Source organism: Pan paniscus, chromosome 3 (genome assembly GCF_029289425.2).
Source record: "Pan paniscus chromosome 3, NHGRI_mPanPan1-v2.0_pri, whole genome shotgun sequence".
Taxonomy (NCBI): domain Eukaryota; kingdom Metazoa; phylum Chordata; class Mammalia; order Primates; family Hominidae; genus Pan; species Pan paniscus.
Genome location: NC_073252.2, coordinates 137379465 through 137397549, shown reverse-complemented (window position 1 = coordinate 137397549; position 18085 = coordinate 137379465). Strand labels below are relative to the sequence as shown.

Here is an 18085-nt window from a genome sequence, read left to right as displayed (position 1 = left end):
ATCCTTCACAGAGAGCCAGTGTTCCTTCTAGGGTGGTTGTGTGCCTTGATTTCTAGAGTAAATTACTAATTGGCTTCTGAACCACCATAATAGAAAGGAGATTACTTTGTTAATGCTTTATCAAAAGCAGTGCTGTTCTCCTTAATTCTGGTGAGGCAGAATTTTATTCTTAGTGAAGGAGACAACTGCCAGTGTTCAGTTGTTGGATTCTGTAGACTGTATCTGTAATGAAGAAAACCACCAGAAAAATTTAAAACCATCATCCAATTTGATCTGAGCCAAGAGATGTCAGAATTTCATGACAAAGCATTTTATTGATTCCCAGGCATCCTTTAAGTCATTTTAATAAGGAAAATTCAAGAGTGAATTGGAATGTTAAGAGATGCATCTGATGGCTGTTCGTGAAGGCCTGAAAATAAAACTGAAGCGTAAATCTAAAATGTATCCATTTAAATTGAAGAACTTCATTCTAGTTGGTATAACTTGATTAAGATTTTTGGTTTTTTAACTCTTCGTTGTCCCATGAATAGAGAGAAGTGTTATAAATGCTCTTCCCTAACTCTGCACCTATACTGGTATTTTTGTTTGCTTTTCAGATTCAGTGTACCACTTTGATAAGTCGACTTCATCTTGCATTTCTACCAATGCTCTTCTTCCAGATCCTTATGAATCAGAAAGGTAATTTCCTCCTTGGGGTTTTAATTGCACTGTTTATGTGAGGTTAAATAAGCCTAGTGGTAGGAACTTATGCGCCTCTTTGGCTCTCTGCCCAGGCTGGGTTCCAGCTCAGACCAAGCTCCTCATGAAAGTGTCCTTTTCCTTTGCCAACCCTCAAATAAATATTTCTATATTCTGAGGAAGAGTGTTTTTATTCTTATGTAGAATCTGACCCTGTAAGAGAGTTTCCTCACCCATAAATCACAGAACAGCTTGTGTGTCTGTCCTAGAGTAAAACCTCCAGGTAGAAAGAGCAGTTGAGGCCGGGCATGGTGGCTCATGCCTGTAGTCCCAGCATTTTGGGAGGCCAAGGCGGGCGGATCACTTGAGGTCAGGAGTTCAAGACCAGCCTGGCCAACATGGTGAAACCCCATCTCTACTAAAAATACAAAAATTAGCTGGGTGTCATGGCGTATACCTGTAATCCCAGCTACTCGGGAGGCTGAGGCACAAGAATTGCTTCAACCTGGGAGGCAGAGGTTACAGTGAGCCGAGATCATGCCACTGCACTCCAGCCTGAGCAACAGAGCAAGACTCTATCTAAAAAGAAAAAAAAAAAAAAAAAAAAAAGAGCAGCTGGGCCAGGCAGCCAGCTGTGTCCTGGCCGAGCATTCCCGTTCTTAGGGTCTGTGCTGCAGTCACATGCTGGCCCTCTAGGGGAACATTTCATGCTCTTTAAAGCTCTAGCCTGTGCACACAGGATGCCTCCATTTCATCTTAGTCCAGCTGAGGTGTTCTGGAACACAAGACAATTTCTTTTTTCACAAACAGAAGACAAGAGTGAAACAAAGAAAGTATAAGAGGCATAAAAACATTCTAGCTTATAAATGACAAGTTTCTGGTTTGTAAGCCCACTCCCAGAGGGTCACATCCTGTTCTACTTCATGTCTTATTTATGTGGATGGCTAAACTCTAGCTCTTGAGTCTTGATGTGGCTTTTTCTGGTACCCTCTCTGGGATTCTTCTTATTCCTTAGCAACAGATCTGTTTATGAATAAGCGTACTATCTGAAATTGGTTTTCTCTTTGCCTCGTGTTTTGTAAGCATGGCTTACCTCCCATTCAGTTTCTGTTCCCATCTGAGAAATAGGCCTCTTCCTCCATTCAACTGACAGGGCTGACCCCACAATGTCACAATGATGAATGGACTCTTTTTTGACATGAGGCTCTGGCCCAGTTACAAAGGGAAGGGTTTAGCTTCTTTGTTAGCTCCGAAACACAAGACCATAGCCATACGTGTTAGTCTTTTCTGTTATTATTGTTGTGATGAGGCTGCATAATGATGCCCTCAGAACTTTCAGTGGTTTACAGAATCAAACATTTTGTTTTACACCATAGTTCTGTAGGTTGGCTGAGGTTCAGCCACTTTTGACTGGAATCAGCTAAGCTCAGCTGGCCTAGGCTGGACTCCAGGTTTCAAGTTGGGTTCAAGTCTGTTTCACATGTTTTCTTTACAAGAGAAACAGGGAGCAACAGCCCCCTAGGGCATATTCTTCTAGTGGAGACAGTGAAAAGTCTGGAGGAGGCCAGCAGAAATTTGCCCCAGCCCTTCACACCTGAGACTTGCCTGCAGCCACTTCTGCCCATGTTCTACCAGCAAAGCAGATCAGATGGCCAAACGAGAAGTCAGTAGGGCAGGATGTATCCTCCACCCACCCTGAGGGAGGCACTACAAGGTCACGTGGCAAAGTGGCAGGATGTATATAATTCTATCACAGCGAAGAAGTAAAGAGTTGAAAGCAATAAATCAGTCTTCCAGTTCATGAATAAGCATAAGAGCCATGTAACTGAAATTACAGATGATCAGTTCCTGTAGGGTCATTCCATCCCAGCGTCTGGTTAAATCCAGTTCCATAATTATGAGCGCTTTTTTCTTTTTTTTTTTTAAGACAGAGTCTTGCTCTTGTCATCCAGACTGGAGTGCAATGGCACGATTTCAGCTCACTGCAATCTCCACCGCCTGGGTTCAAGTGATTCTCCTGCCTCAGCCTCCCGAGTAACTGGGATTACAGGCACCCGCCACCACACCCAGCTATTTTTTGTATTTTTAGTAGAGACGGGGTTTCACCATGTTGGCCAGGGTGCTCTTGAACTCCTGACCTCAGGTAATCCACCCACCTCAGCCTCCCAAAGTGCTGGCATTACAGGCATCAGCTACCACGCCCAACCAGCTGTTTTCTTATAAACCAGTGGTTGGCAAACTTTTTCTGTAAAGGGCCACATAGTAAATATTTTAGGCTTTGCAAGCCATATAATATCTGTTGCAACTACTCAATTCTGCCTTTGTAGAGCTAAAGCAGTCATAGGCAATACTAAGCAAATGGGTATGGCTGTGTCCCAATAAAACTTTACTTACAAAAATGAGCAGCAGCCAGATTGGACCCTCAGGCCATAGTTAACTGACCCCTGTTATGAACCCTTTTGCTGGGAAATGCTTATTGGATATATCTTATTAATTGTTTGTCACTGTTGCATATAGAAGATACATCTTGAGGCTTAACTAAAACAGCCTCCTTTCCCTCCCATCTAACACTGACAAACTTAGATATAGCTTTAATTAACTTTGAAAAAATGTTTACTTGTCCAGTAAGACAGTGAAAATTGTCATCAACTAAAAACATAAAATTCTTCCAAAAAATACCTCATATCAAGCACTGAGCATCTTTATGAAAATATAATGATAATTTCTATATTAGAAAGCAAATTTTAAACACCACTCTTAAAAGAGACATAACTACCGTTTGTTTAATTTCCAATGCCAAAATATTGTGGTTTAACTTTTTCTTCCTCCCTCCCTTCTTAGTTGGGTTATGAATTGACATTTTGGAATCAGTAGCCTTAATGATATTTTGGCAGTTGATGTAAGGAATGACATATTAAGCTGAAAAGGTCACTATTCAACTCTTTTTTCAATTTAGGGTTTATGTTGCTGAATCTCTTATTTCCAGTGCTGGAGAAGGACTTTTTTCAAAGGTAGCTGTGGGACCTAATACTGTTATGTCTTTTTATAATGGAGTTCGAATTACACACCAAGAGGTGAGTGGGGCTGACAGTGGAAAATCAACTTTGTTGGTTAAAGGGCTTTGCTTCAAACAAAATCCCTTTACCTTAGTACTCACTAGAAAGTTAAAGAAACAGATTGGCTTTTTTGTAAAATTGATTGGACATTTTCCTCCTCTTTATTTTAAGCCTTAATACGATTTTTTTAAAAAGTTCCACAGCTATTTTATAGAGAGTGGGGTAATGCCATCAATAAGACAGTAATTGGTATATTAGACTGTACCAATGTCTTAAAAATTGAGATCCAGTCAGACTCTGTAAATAACTAACTCATGACCTTGGGTGGGGTGCTTTATAGGAAAGCCCCTTACATCTTCTTGTGCAAAAGCCATGCTATACTATATCCTACATTTTGTCAGGAAGAGTTCTTTTGTCAAAAAAATTAAAAACAAAATGTTAAAGAGTTGAATCACCTCTTACCTTTAAGATACAATCTTTGATGTATGTCAAAGGCTTCATATATGTTTTCTGTTTTTGTTTCTTCACTTTACAGTTAATTTCCCTAAGTGTCTGCCTAAGGGCAAAAGTTCAATGTTTTTAGCACAGCTTATGTGCTCCTTCCTTGTCTGACTTATATTACGTGTATGGGACCTTAAGCTTATGGCTAATATTCCACATTTATGTTCACCTTTGCATTTATTCCTATGGAACAGTAAGAGGGAAAATGCTGTGAAATAATAATAAAGTTATTACACTTTCAAAGCAGTTGCACAGGCAAAAGAGGGCGATGTATTCAAACTGCACTATGGTCTGTCAGACTACGTCCCATGCAAAGGCCAGACTTCTGTCAGCAATCCAGAGAAATTCAGCATACAAAGGGTGACTTTGGGATATTGATATATGATTTACTTACTCATTTTACAGATAGGGAAACGGAAGCCTAGAGAGATTACACAACTTGCTTAAAGTCAAAAATATAGCAAATAGCAGAGTTCAAGTAGGATTTCAAACTGCAGAATCTGGCTTTGTGCTGAACCTCAATATGCTCTATTGTATAAATGAAAGTGACACCCTTCTTGCCCTAATGAAATTTAGATTCTGTTGGGGAGATAAGAAAAATACACAACTAATGGCAGCCTAAGGTAGATGGTACCAAGTGCCACATATCGGTATCACATGACTGTTTTTGAATATTAAGGTCCATGAGGCTTTTTTTCCACTTTTGATCACTGCTGTATCCCCTGCACCTAGAACAGTGCCCGGCACATGGTACCGCTTAGTAAACATCAGTTGAGGGACTATCACATATGAATAAAAGCACAATTACAATTTAATAGTGGGGGAAATGGTATACCTTGAGAGTCAACAGTTTTGTATGAAAAATGTCATCCTGTTGACTTCAAAAGGCTGGACTGCTGTCATCACCAGCTCCTGGGGTGAGTTGGTCAGGAGTGGTTTGGAGAAAAGAAGCCTGATTGTTACACTGTTAGTAACCCCTGTTGTAGATAAGAAGGCATGCTGGTAATCGATGGCTGCCTCCTGGTCACAGTGATTTCCCACCTGTAACAAAGGTGGAGGACTTTCCTAGAGTACATTCTTGCATCCCTTACATTTCTGGTTCCATTTGTGTTCTTACTTTGTTTTTTTTCTTTTGCCTCCTCTTCTTTATCTACTTTTAATGCAAGCTATCCAGTTATATTTGTGTGTGTATTCATCAGGGACTTTAAATCCTTTTTTTTCACATAGAACAAGGAAAAATGAATAAATAGTAAGTCGAGCTGCCTGGCACTGACCACACATGTCATTTGCACTCTCAGTGTGTGGAGACATGCCTTGTTTTGTTTTGTTTTATTTCATTTTGTAGTGCTCAAACCTTGAAGTTTTGGCTGAGTGTGGTGGCTCACACCTGTAATCCCAACACTTTGGGAGGCCGAGGTGGGCAGATCATCTGAGGTCAGGAGTTCGAGACCAGCCTGGCCAACATGGTGAAACCCCGTCTCTACAAAAAATACAAAAACTAGCCAGGCATGGTGGTGCACACCTGTAATTCCAGCTGCTCAGGAGGCTGAGGCACAAGAGTCGCTTGAACCTGGGAGGCAGAGGTTGTGGTGAGCCAAGATCACGCTACTTGCGCTCCAGCCTAGGTGATGGAGTGAGACCCTGTCTCAAAAACAAAAAAAATAATAAGATAAATGAGTTAATATCTCTGATGTCCTTTGACCTTTGGGGAGAAAGATCCTCTCTAAGGCTCGCTTTCTTGTTTTCTGCAGGTTGACAGCAGGGACTGGGCCCTTAATGGGAACACCCTCTCCCTTGATGAAGAAACGGTCATTGATGTGCCTGAGCCCTATAACCACGTATCCAAGTACTGTGCCTCCTTGGGACACAAGGCAAATCACTCCTTCACTCCAAACTGCATCTACGATATGTAAGTATTACCCAGAGCTGCTGGGGCGGATCTATGCCTCAGGGCCCTGAGACGGAGGAGGGCAGTAAAAGGTGTTATTCTGCCTCAGATAAAGGCTGCTTCATCTGAATGACCATGGGTCCTCTGCCATCGGCCTCAGGATTATGACTTGAAACTCAAAATCTAAACAGCCTCACTCTGTGGCTTTGGCGATCTAAGAAATGGAAAGTGCTTTGAAGAGGAGGAATGGTATGGAAATAGTATACCACACCGAGGGGTTGCTGTTTTATAGCCGCTTTTTTTGTCCTTTAGTTTTCTCGTTCTGGACAATTAAAGATAGTGTTATTTGAAATAATAGTAAAAATTTAAATTACTCTGCACAGTGGAGAAGATGAAGGAGCCCCTTTTTTTTTTTTTTTTGAGATGGATTTTCCTTCTTGATGCCCAGGCTGGAGTGCAATGGCGAGATCTCAGCTCACCGCAACCTCTGCCTCCCAGGTTCAAGTGATTCTCCTGCCTCAGCCTCCCAAGTAGCTGGGATTACAGGCATGTGCCACCGCACCTGGCTAAATTTTGTATTTTTAGTAGAGATGGGTTTTCACCATGTCAGTCAGGCTAATCTCGAACTTCTGACCTCAGGTGATCCACCCGCCTCAGCCTCCCAAAGTGTTGGGATTACAGGCGTGAGCCACCTCGCCCAGCCGGGAGCCCTTTTATGATGTGAAAGAAAGAAGGAAAATAAAGTCCTAAGCCTAGGGCATGACATCTCAGCGTTGGAAAAGATCTATAAAATCAGAGTCCCTATTATTTGATACTAAAAAGGAATGAAGTACTGACATATTCTACAACATGGATGAGAATTGTAGACACTATGCTAAGTGAAAGAATGTATGATTCCATTTATATGAAATGTCCAAAATGTAGGAAATCCACAGAGATAGAAAGTAGATTAGTGGTTCCCTAGGGCTGGGGAGGGGTGATGAGGAGTGTGTGCTAATGGGTATGGGATCTCACTGTGGTCTCATTTTGGACTGATTAAAATGTTCTAAGGCGGGTGTTCTAAAATTAGATGATGGTGATGGTTGCCGAATTTTGTATGTATTTGTGATATTCAGTGGTTGAAAGGCCACTGAATTATCTACTTCAAAAGGTAAATATATATAAAGGAGTACATATATTTCCACTCTGTATATAAATTATGTATTAACAAAGCTGTTTTTTTTAAAAAAATCAAATAATCCTCTTAGAGTTTGAGCCTTCTCTTCCATCTGCTCATTGAACCTCTTCTTGGAAACCTCCATTGGTGTGGAGCTTACATTATCCACAAAGGTCCAGACAAATAGACAAATGAAATAGACATTACAAAATTAGCTTCTGGGTTCCAATGACTAGAAAATTCTGTTTCGTTGTTTTTTTTTTTTTTTTTTTTTTTTTGAGACAGAGTCTCGCTCAGTCTCCCAAGCTGGAGTGCAATGGTGAGATCTCGGCTCACTGCAACCTCTGCCTCCCAGGTTCAAGCAATTCTCCCACCTCAGCCTCCCGAATAGCTGGGATTACAGGCACCTGCCATTATGCATGGCTAATTGTTGTATTTTTGTAGAGATGGGGTTTCACCATGTTGGCCAGGCTGGTCTTGAACTCCTGACCTCAGGGGATCCGCCCGCCTCGGCCTCCCAAAGTGCTAGGATTACAGGTGTGAGCCACCGCCCCCGGCCTAGAAATTTCTTTATAATAAGCCCAAATGGGTTTCCCTGAAATATTCAGCCCTTGGCTCTAATTGTCTCCCTTTTTTTCCTGTGTCCCATGTCAGACTCTCTTTTACATGGTAGCCCTACAAACACTTTAGTAGTTTTTACATGACCCCTGAACGTGTTCTTCCCAAAGCTAAACATCTCTGACTGTGCTCTAGAGGATATAATTGGGATTCTTTGTGCCATCATCGTTGCTCTCCTTAGCTTGGCCTGAGAATGCCAGTTCTTCCTGGGAGCCAGTGAGCTGCCTGCAACCTTTTCTGTTCAGTTATAGCTTGCAGTCCCTCGGTCATCTTGCTTGTTAGCATAAGCATAATCAGATCATGTGCATTTAATCTGTAGGCAAATTGCCAGGATTTGGAAGTTCCTCAAGAATGTCCATCCCTGCATCCTTGAAATGGCTTAAAAATTTTCCTGGCAACGACTTGCTCTCCTTGGCAGCCCTTAACAAGCACTGAAGCTACAACTCCTGTTTAAAGGACGGGTAGAAATGGCAAAGGACATGTGTCATGTGAAATGAAACTGACACTGTGATTAACTCCAAGGCTTTCATGGCCAGGGTGAATTAGGCCAAAGCATCATTCCAAGCTGCACACAGCTTAACAACAACCCTTTAAAGGGGTGGTAACAAACAATCATAAATGCTACTTAAGACTACTCCTTTAAAACAAACCAGGTTATTGATTTCATTGCAAGGACATGATTTTTCTCACCAAAAGGAAGACAGCACAGGAGACAAGAGAAGGTTTCATTTGTACAAAACCAAGTCCCTGTACTCTGCAGGTTTTCATTTTGTTTATTGTTGTTTGTTAGTTTGTTTGCAAGCAAGCCCAGGGTGACCAAATCTTAGTTATTTGGGGTAATGAGAAGACTACTTGAATAATAACCAAATATGAAATTCAGATACCAATTTATGGTATTCATTTGTTTCAAAAATCATTGGTATTGATATGTACCCTTTTTTTTTTTTTTTTTTTTTTGAGGTGGAGTTTCGCTCTTGTTGCCCAGGCTAGAGGTGCAATGGTGCGATCTCAGCTCACTGTAACCTCCACCTCCCAGGTTCAAGTGGTTATCCTGCCTCAGCCTCCCAAGTAGCTGGGATTACAGGCATGCACCGTCACGCCTGGCTGATTTTTGTATTTTTAGTAGAGACGGGTTTATGCCATGTTGGTAAGGGTGGCCTCAAACTCCTTACCTCATGCGATCCACCTGCCTCGGCCTCCCGAAGTGCTGGGATTACAGGTGTGGGCCACCATGCCTGGCCCTGATATGTACACTTTAACATAAACAAAACACTTCCATAAGCTGTTTGAAACGCAATCTAGTACAAAATGCCAAATGGACAAATAGATAAGAGCTGCTTTCCTAGACAACCTGTAGACAAGAGGCTAAGCCACTTGGCACAGAGGTTTGGTTTGACTGCTAATCGTGTAGCTCACGTTTATAGACCACTCACTATGGGCTGGTGCTGTGCTAGATGCTCTTCATGCATTGTCTCATTCAGTCCTCCCAGTAACTCAGTGAGGCCACTGCTATCACCATCGAGATCACAGACAGGAAAAGCAGGTCTCCAAGGCAGAGCAGTTAAGGCTCTTAACCACTGTGCCTTTGGGTCATCTTCAACAATCAACACCTGAAATTGAATTCTTTCTTTTCAGTCTGTCCGTTATCTACACTCTGAAAATGATGATGATAATGAACAGGAAAATGAAAATAAAAGAGGATTATAAGAGAAGCTTTAGGCCTGGAAATTCAACACAGGGTCTGTTTTTTGTTTTTTTTTTTCAGTGTACCAGAGGTTAACCAACCTGTATTTCAGGAGCATTTTTTTTTAGTGAAATATGTTAATTTACTTTAATTTTTTTTTCTGAGATGGGGTCTCTGTCATCCAAACTGGAGTGCAGTGGCATAATGTCAGCTCACTGCAACCTCTGCCTCCCAGTCTCAAGCGATCCTCCCACCTTAGCCTCCCAAGTAGCTGGTACCAACAGGTGCGCACCACCACCCCTGGCTAATTTTTTGTATTTTTGGTAGAGGTGGGGTTTCACCATGTTGCCCAGGCTAGTCTTGAACTCCCGAGCTCAGGTGATCTATCCGCCTCAGCCTCCCAAAGTGGTGGGAATACAGGCATGGGCCACTGCACCCAGCCAAGTGAAATATTTTAATTTAAGCAAAGAGTTGTGATTTTCATAAGGAATTCCTGAATCCACAGTCCACGCATCTCCTTTGTGGTGGAGTACAGGCTGATAACTCTGTTCACTTTTGTGTTCACACATGCATGCTCACAGGCAGGCAGTAACCAATATTAGTTGAATCCTACTTTGTGCCAGGCACTGTATAAGGTGCTTTCTATATGTGACCCCATTTTGTCATGACAAAGACCCTATGGGATAACTATTACTAGTATCATCATGATTTTACAGATGAGGAAAGTGAGATTCAGAGATATAAGGTGAACTTTCCAAGAGGATGCAGTAAAAATGTGTTGAATGAGGACTCACACCAAAGTCTTGACACCAAGTGTCCTTTCCACAAAACATGATATGATACCCAAGAGGGTGGACATAGAGGCCCCTTTGGTGTGAGGTAAAGGTTGTTCCTTTTTACTCCACATAAAAGAAGTCCCAAAGCTACAGACATGCCCATTCCTCCACCACTGATAGAAGGAACCAGCCAAGTACTTACTATCATGCCCCAAGCACCAATCTTTTTTTTTTTTGAGACAAAGTCTCACTCTGTCATCCAGGCTGGAGTGCAGTGAAGCAATCTCAGCTCACTGCAATCTCCACCTCTTGGGTCCAAGCGATTCTCGTGCTTCAGCCTCCCAAGTAGCTGGGATTACAGGTGTGCGCCACCACACCCAGCTAATTTTTGCATTTTTAGTAGAGATGGGGTTTCACCACATTGGCCAGGCTGGTCTCCAACTCCTGACCTCAAGTGATCCACCCCTCTCAGCCTCCCAAAGTGCTGGGATTACAGATGTGAGCCACCGTGTCCAGCCACCAAGCACCAATCTAACTTAGGGCCTGGAACCTTCTCCTTTGCTGTCTCACCAACCCTTTGTGCAAAATACGACTATAAACTGGGCACAGTGGCTCACACCTGTAATCCCAGCACTTTAGAAGGCCAAGGTGGGCCAATCACTTGAGGCCAGGAGTTCAAGACCAGCCTGGCCAACATAGCAAAACCCTGTCTGTACTAAAAATACAAAAAATCTTCTGGCCATGGTAGCGCACACCTGTAATCCCAGCTGCTTGGGAGGCTGAGACATGAGAATTGCTGAAACCTGGAAGGTGGAAGTTGCAGTGAGCCAAGATCATGCCACTGCACTTCAGCCTGGGCAACAGAGCAAGACTCTGTCTCAAAAAAAAAAAAAAAGAAAAAAAGAAAAAAAAGACTCTAAATGAATGAGATTGATTTGACCAGATGCATATAAAAATAAAGCTGATTTCTTCTGGCCATGCCTTACATATATCCATTTCAGCAGCTGTTAGGTGAGCTAAGTCTATTTATTGCTTATTTATCTGCCTGTTCTGCAGGGAGCTGTGCAGATGAACAGGATTGGGAGCCTTCGGCAAATGAACATAGCCATAGTGTTAACCTCGTTTCTGGTCCCAAGAGGACTTGTTGTAGGAAGGAGATACTGCTCCCTTCATAGGATGCTTCACAGGGAAATACTAAATAAACAGGTTGGCAGAGAGGTCTAGACTTCCCTCTTGGGAAGAAATCTTCATCTACTTTCATGCTAGAAAATAATATTTCCTCTCTATGTATAGGGTGGAATACAGAGTTTTTGCCTTTGAAAATCCACAGGGCTCTTTCTTACAACTCCAAAAGCACTCTGGTGAAGCCTTCTCCCTGAGATACAGCCAGGTAATCTGATGCTGCTGGCCAGACAAGCTCAAATGCTGGCGGGCTGCACTGGATCTGATTTCTCATTAACGACAGATTTTTGTTGTTGATCATAATTGTTGGTTTATAAATGCAAGGTGCCAAATATGCTTTAAAAAACAGAGCAGTGCTTTTCAAACTTTAATACACCAGTGGATCACCTGGGGGTGTCGCTAAAATGCAGATTCCAATCCAGCAGGTCTGGGATGGGGCCGAGATGCTCCATGTCTAATAGCTCTCGGGTGAAACTGATGCTGGGTGACCACACTTTGGGCACATACCAGGTGTGCCCAGGGAAGAGTGCCTGGGGGTGATTCCTGTATCAGCCCCTCCCTAGCCTTTGCTTCCAACCTCCTGGTCTGGCCCGGGAATGACTGTGTGCATCTTGATGTTTAGGTTTGTCCACCCCCGTTTTGGGCCCATCAAATGCATCCGCACCCTGAGAGCAGTGGAGGCCGATGAAGAGCTCACCGTTGCCTATGGCTATGACCACAGCCCCCCCGGGAAGAGTGGGCCTGAAGCCCCTGAGTGGTACCAGGTGGAGCTGAAGGCCTTCCAGGCGACCCAGCAAAAGTGAAAGGCCTGGCTTTGGGGTTCAGAGACCTGGAATAGAAACTTGGATCTATGCACTACGTTTATCTGACAATGGGACAACCAGGGACTGCTCATGCTGTGACGTCACATCCTCTCACCATGCGTTAGCAACGACTTTCTCGCATACTAACTAGGTTTGACTGTATTACTCATACCAGATTTAAAATTAGCTAGCCTTGCAACAACGTCCTACTGAGAGGTATTGTCGAGCATTTGACATAAGACAGCGTGATGTTCTTTGGTGGTTCAAGTCTAAATCTGTACCACATTCGGAGATGCCAAATGATTAGACTGAAACAGGGAAACGGGGTTTTTCAGTCATTTTTAGTCAGTGGTTTTTCCATAGTGCTTTTTTCCTATGGCCAGTGCAAATTGTGTTAGCACACTTGCATATGTGCCGTATTAAGGGTTGACAATTACTACATCTTTATTCTCTAAATGTAGTATAATTTGCCTTTTAACCTTTGATCTGTATCTTGCAATAGAATGGCTTTGTTTTTTTTCTTAGTAAATAGAAGCCCACTTCTAAAGTCATTTCACCCCTCAGCCCTATTCTCTTTCTTAGATACCCTTTACAAGAGAAAACTTCCAAATGGATTTTTGCATCAATAGCAGTGTGTAGGTCTCTCTGGTTCTTTCTATATCATCATTTTATTATTATGTCCTAATATAAAGTACTGGCTCATAGGGCCAAGGTATTATTATAGAATATTATTCTCGCATGTAAACAAAGATATCTTTGCTTTAAGATGTGAGAAGAAATGAATTTACTTTGTTTGCATTAAGTTATGGAAGAGTTGTAATATATACTTTAAGAAAGAAGAGAAGAAAACTAGTATTTCTAAGCGGTAACTATGGCAATTTTGCAATATTTTCAGTAGTGCTAGTAATTTTTTCCTCCTTGAGTACACATTAAATGTACATAACATAGCGCGGTCAGGCTTGTGGCACAGTGCATTGAATTCAAAAGTCAAATAGCAAATTTGAATTCTAACAGAATTCAAAAAAAAATTTTTTTTAGTCAGTACTACTAAGGCAGACACACTGATTACTAGGTACAAATCAAACCTTGATGCTAAAACTCTTCATCATTGTAATTCCAAAGCACTTACCTGCTTCAAAACATTGTAAACTAAGACTGAACACCTGTATAGTTTAAAAGCAACACTATCAATAGCATTTCAGCCATTTTGCCAGCCATGTGTAATCACAACTGCAGAAATAAGGAGAAAACCCCTGTTTTTTTAGTTTAGCTAATTAGATCTGTAACATCACTGGGATTGCTCTGAATGAATTCTGAGAGTTTTGTTTTTTATAAGCACCCTCACCACATGCCATAGCTTTGTCTCTTTTAGACACCTCGATGCAGCGGCTGGAAGGACTGGAGAGCAGCTGTTATGCTGATCTGCAGCTGTCAGCTGTGATTCCTGTCACCTGAGTCAGTTTGGTCTGGAAAGCTAAGGCCTTCCAAGCTGTAGCAGATAGTGAGCTCCAGCTGATGAGAGAAGGCTTCAGTGGAAGAAGAGTGAGGACATAGGCAGAAGGAAGTTTGCTATTTCTTGTCAGTTGCACATTGCTTTATGAAGACTACAACAAAAGTGCTTAATCCCAGGCTGCTCATGACTTTCATTTCAGGTGGCCCTTGGGCACATTGACAGAGTTGCCCTTCCCTTCTTTGCAACGCCAGGCTTCCTAGAGCACCCGGTTGCATGCTTTGCAGCTAGGTGGCAGTGGTTTCAGGGAGATCCATTTGGATCCCTGCTTGAAAGCTTAAGCCAATGGTTCACCCATGAGAGGAAGTTGTCAGTGCTTCCAGGAAGATTGCCCACCTAAGGAACTGAATAGAGTTTTTAGATTTAAAGGCACCAGGATAGGGTCACTCTTACTCTGTAGAAAGAGACCGTTCTATACACTGTGACAGATGGGCCAGGGCCTCTGGACTTGCATTCTGATAGGTGCTTTAATTTAAATGTGCCCAAAGGGAGTGACTGTCTTCAGGAGAAAGATGGCTTGCATTAACCTCGATCAAGTGGGTTGTGCAGCCAGGTCAGGGAATGCGGTCAGGGAGAGGATAGTGCTGGTCATGCCCCCGATGCAGCTATGCTCTGAATGATTTCATTCCTGAGAGTGATAGCATTCTGGTCCTGGCTGCAGTGGGGTACAATTTACATCCTAAGGGGGGGCTACTCTAATTATCCCATTCAAATGGAATTTTTTTCAAAATTGGATAGAAGGAATTGAAGAGTTGTAAGTAATGATTAGTCTGCTAATCAGTTCTTCAGATGAGATATTGAATGGTAACACTCTGAGCTTAAAACTCAGCAGTGTGTCTGTGACCTCCACGCAAATCAGAGGAAGCAATGCATCCACGCTGAGCCTCACCATGTCTTCCTCCCAACTCTCTTCATACTCTCTGTGTCTTCCAGCTCTTCTTTCTCTGGCTGGCTCTCTTTCCTCTTCTCTCTGCATATGTGAGAACGCCTGGGTGTCCTGGGTAACAGCAGCCCCAGCTGCCCTCTCCTGTTCCCTGTTCCAAGTCCCCTGCACTGACCTTTCTTGAGTCTCTCTGGCTCTGTGCATGTCTTTGGGACCCTCCTCATCTGGCTTTTCCTCTGTGTGTGCCTCTCTGTTTGCTTATGTCTCTGGCTCTGTCTTCCCCACCCCTCCCCTCACACACACACATACTCCCAAATGTAAGGTTCCGTGGCAGGTTGGAATCGGAGTGGGGCTTGAGATTCACTGAGTTCTGTAGGTAGGGAAAGAAGTCAAGGGAGTGGAGGTTCTATAAGGAGTTAACAGCTGAGGACGGAAGGGTTTGTTTCCCGTTTGAACCTAAACGCAAGTGGAAAAGAATACTCAGAATGTATTTTTCTACTTTACATCTGCTGGGGAAGGAAATATGTCAGGAAGCCGCTGCATCTGGTCATTTCATCGCATCAGAATCACAGCAGACGTGGAAGATTCCATGTGGTGGGGAATAAAGAAATAACTTTATGCTCTCCTGAAAAACAGCGGGAGCCTATGTGTGTGTGCGACACTGTAATCTCAAGGAGATTCACTCAGAGCTGTCTCAGTCCAACTCCTGCATGACCAGATCTTCCCTTAGCATCTTTTCTGTGATGAAATATTATCTTGTGTTAGAGTTAGGAATAGGAACTAACCTGTAGGAGCATGTCCCCAAATGGACATTTGAATGGACTAACAAAAACAACTGGAAAGACTGAATTTCCGACACAAAGGAATGATGAGATCAAAAAGAAAGCAGTGAGGAGTTCTTGAGTCTTGTAGTACCTATTCTTATTTTAACTTGCTTCATCCTTGATCTACCTGAGACACTAAGAAGGAAATTAGTTTTCCAAGAGCTCTTTGAACCTGTCTAGGACTGTAGTTAAACCTATTTGCCCTATGGGGGTTCTTCACACTCGAAAAACTATTTCCTTATCACCAACGACCCACCCAGAAAGGCCAATGAGGCCAAATGTAACCATTTTTAACATTTAAATATAACTATTAAAATTGCATTAATTGTGAACAGTGAATTAAAGGGTTGTCTTCTCCGGGAGACAGTATGTGGCACTTTTCGTAAATTTCATTTAATATATAAAAATTTAAATCACTCACTGCAACATGCATTTAAAATCTTCCAAGAAGGTAGAGGTATCGTTTTCCGTTTTGCTTTGTTTTAAAACAGTTGCCTCAAGCTTCTGTCTTAAGAGTAGTGACTTAGAATCCAGATATCTTTTGTTTTAGAAAAACAAGCAAAACTATGTTGCAAGACTGACAGTTGTAATGTTTATTTGCCACAGATCAAAGGTTCACAAAGTATATCAAATTTACATCTACTTGGGGTACCTTGATAGATTATTATTGTTTTTCTTATATCTTTCCCTTCAGGAATTTGGAAACTCGTTGTCACTTTTTTTAATTTTAAAAATACTAAATTGTAATAGTTTTCTTTTGCCAAATGTGTGCGTACATATTCAAAGCAATGAAACTATTTCAAGCCATACAACCACAGGGGTGGGAACCCTTTTCACAAATTTTAATGTGTTTGTATGTAAATAGATGTTTGTATGAAATATTTTCATGATAGAATGAATATATTTAAATGAAGTTGAATTATTCCAGTGCTACTTAAACACATTACAAAAATTTTGGTGAGAATTATCTGAGTCTATTGAGATGTAATGCAGATCAATTTTGATTTTTAAAAATCAAAAGCCTACAATAACTCTGACTCTCAGCAACTTCCTCGGCGTTGTTGCACACTGACGTGGAGAGAGCTCGTAGGCTTCCCCAGTGCCTCAGCCGCTTCCTGGTGGAAGTTAGGTGCTAATGGAGGTGTGTTCACCTTTTAGTGATATCACTGCAGGCCTTTGAGGGGCCTGAGAGTGAATCAGAGGCATTAGAGACACCGGTGCAGTTATCTGGAGCACAATTTCTTTGCAGGGCAGCAGAATCAGAAGCCAGACTTGGCCATGTGAACCTCGAAACTCGGTTTCCCGGCCGCCATCAACCGCCACCCTTACTGCCTAGTCACACACGTCAGGGAGGCTGCCCTCAGTGGAGTTGGGGTTCAGACCCCAGGGTGGGACTTCACAGTTTTGCCAGCAATCTCTACCTTCTGACTTCTGCCTCGCAGAGAGGAAGGAGAGGGGAGCATCTGGCAAGGGGCCCATTTCTCAGCACAGTACATTTCCTGTCTCAGCTCTGGAAGACTATGCACCCAAGCACCAAACTTCCAACCAGAGAGAGAGACGTCCTCCGATAACAAAAATCCTTGCTTCCTCTGTCTGTGACTTTACACACAGTTGTTCAAAGTTGTTAAATATCAAGGGTCAATCACATCCCTAGGACATACCTCCCAGCTCTCCTGACTCTTATGTTATTGAAAAAACAAACAAACAAAAACTCCTTTATGATGATATTCAACTTGAGTGGGGTTTTTTTTTCCACTTTGGTCCTGGATATAATGAAATGATACATATTAGGATAAATTTTCACTGTGTATAGTAGCAATACGAACACACATGCCAATGTATCAACATATCTACTTGGTTACATTTTGGTTTATGATAATTAACCTTGATTCATGTATTGGGAAGCTACAGGGACTATGTAATACCTGCTTATCACATAGGAAAATTATGTCCATGATTCTGAGCTCCCTTCTTCAAAAGTTTCCTCCTGGGTGTTCTATGTTCTCTCTTTATCCTGAAATACATTTATTAGGTTGTGAGGTATGTTGAAGAAGTAGAAGCCAGGGGTATGCTTTCAGCATTTATTGCAACCAAAAGTTAACCCCATCACAGTTAACGAGCATCTTTGGTCTCTTGTGGAATTTGAACTAAAACTATGAGCCTTATTCAATATCTATAATTCTATGATTTTTTTAAATTATGGGAAATTAATGAAAGATGTTTACATGAATAATGTTTGCCCTTACTGTGTTATGAATGAGTTTTTTGTAGTGTGTCTGGGTGCATGATGCAAGAGAGTAGGAAAAATGTTTCTGAAACAAAACTTGACAAATATTTGTAATGAAAGTAAATTTAAAGATTGCTATAATTGCGCTATAGAAACAATGCAAGTATTAAACAAAATATACAATCATCTGTCGTTGTCTTCCTTTGGTCATCTAGGTTAGAAAAGCAATAATGGTTTTCTTATAATGTGTCTACCTGTATATTTAAATTGCTAAGTGAACTTTACATTTTAAGTTGTTT

The 18085-nt window shown here is 42.0% G+C and overlaps 1 protein-coding gene across 1 annotated transcript in view; it reads left to right on the top strand.

Moving 5' to 3' along the window:
• The window catches only part of SETD7 (SET domain containing 7, histone lysine methyltransferase), a 53224-nt gene extending 35252 nt beyond the window's left edge, over positions 1-17972 (top strand). Inside the window, exons 5-8 of the mRNA XM_003820675.6 lie at positions 597-678; positions 3635-3752; positions 5987-6144; positions 12162-17972. Of these exons, the coding sequence (XP_003820723.1) occupies positions 597-678; positions 3635-3752; positions 5987-6144; positions 12162-12342 (539 nt within the window). The 3' untranslated portion in view covers positions 12343-17972. The remainder of the gene's footprint in view (positions 1-596; positions 679-3634; positions 3753-5986; positions 6145-12161) is intronic.
• The last annotated feature ends 113 nt before the right edge of the window (positions 17973-18085 follow it).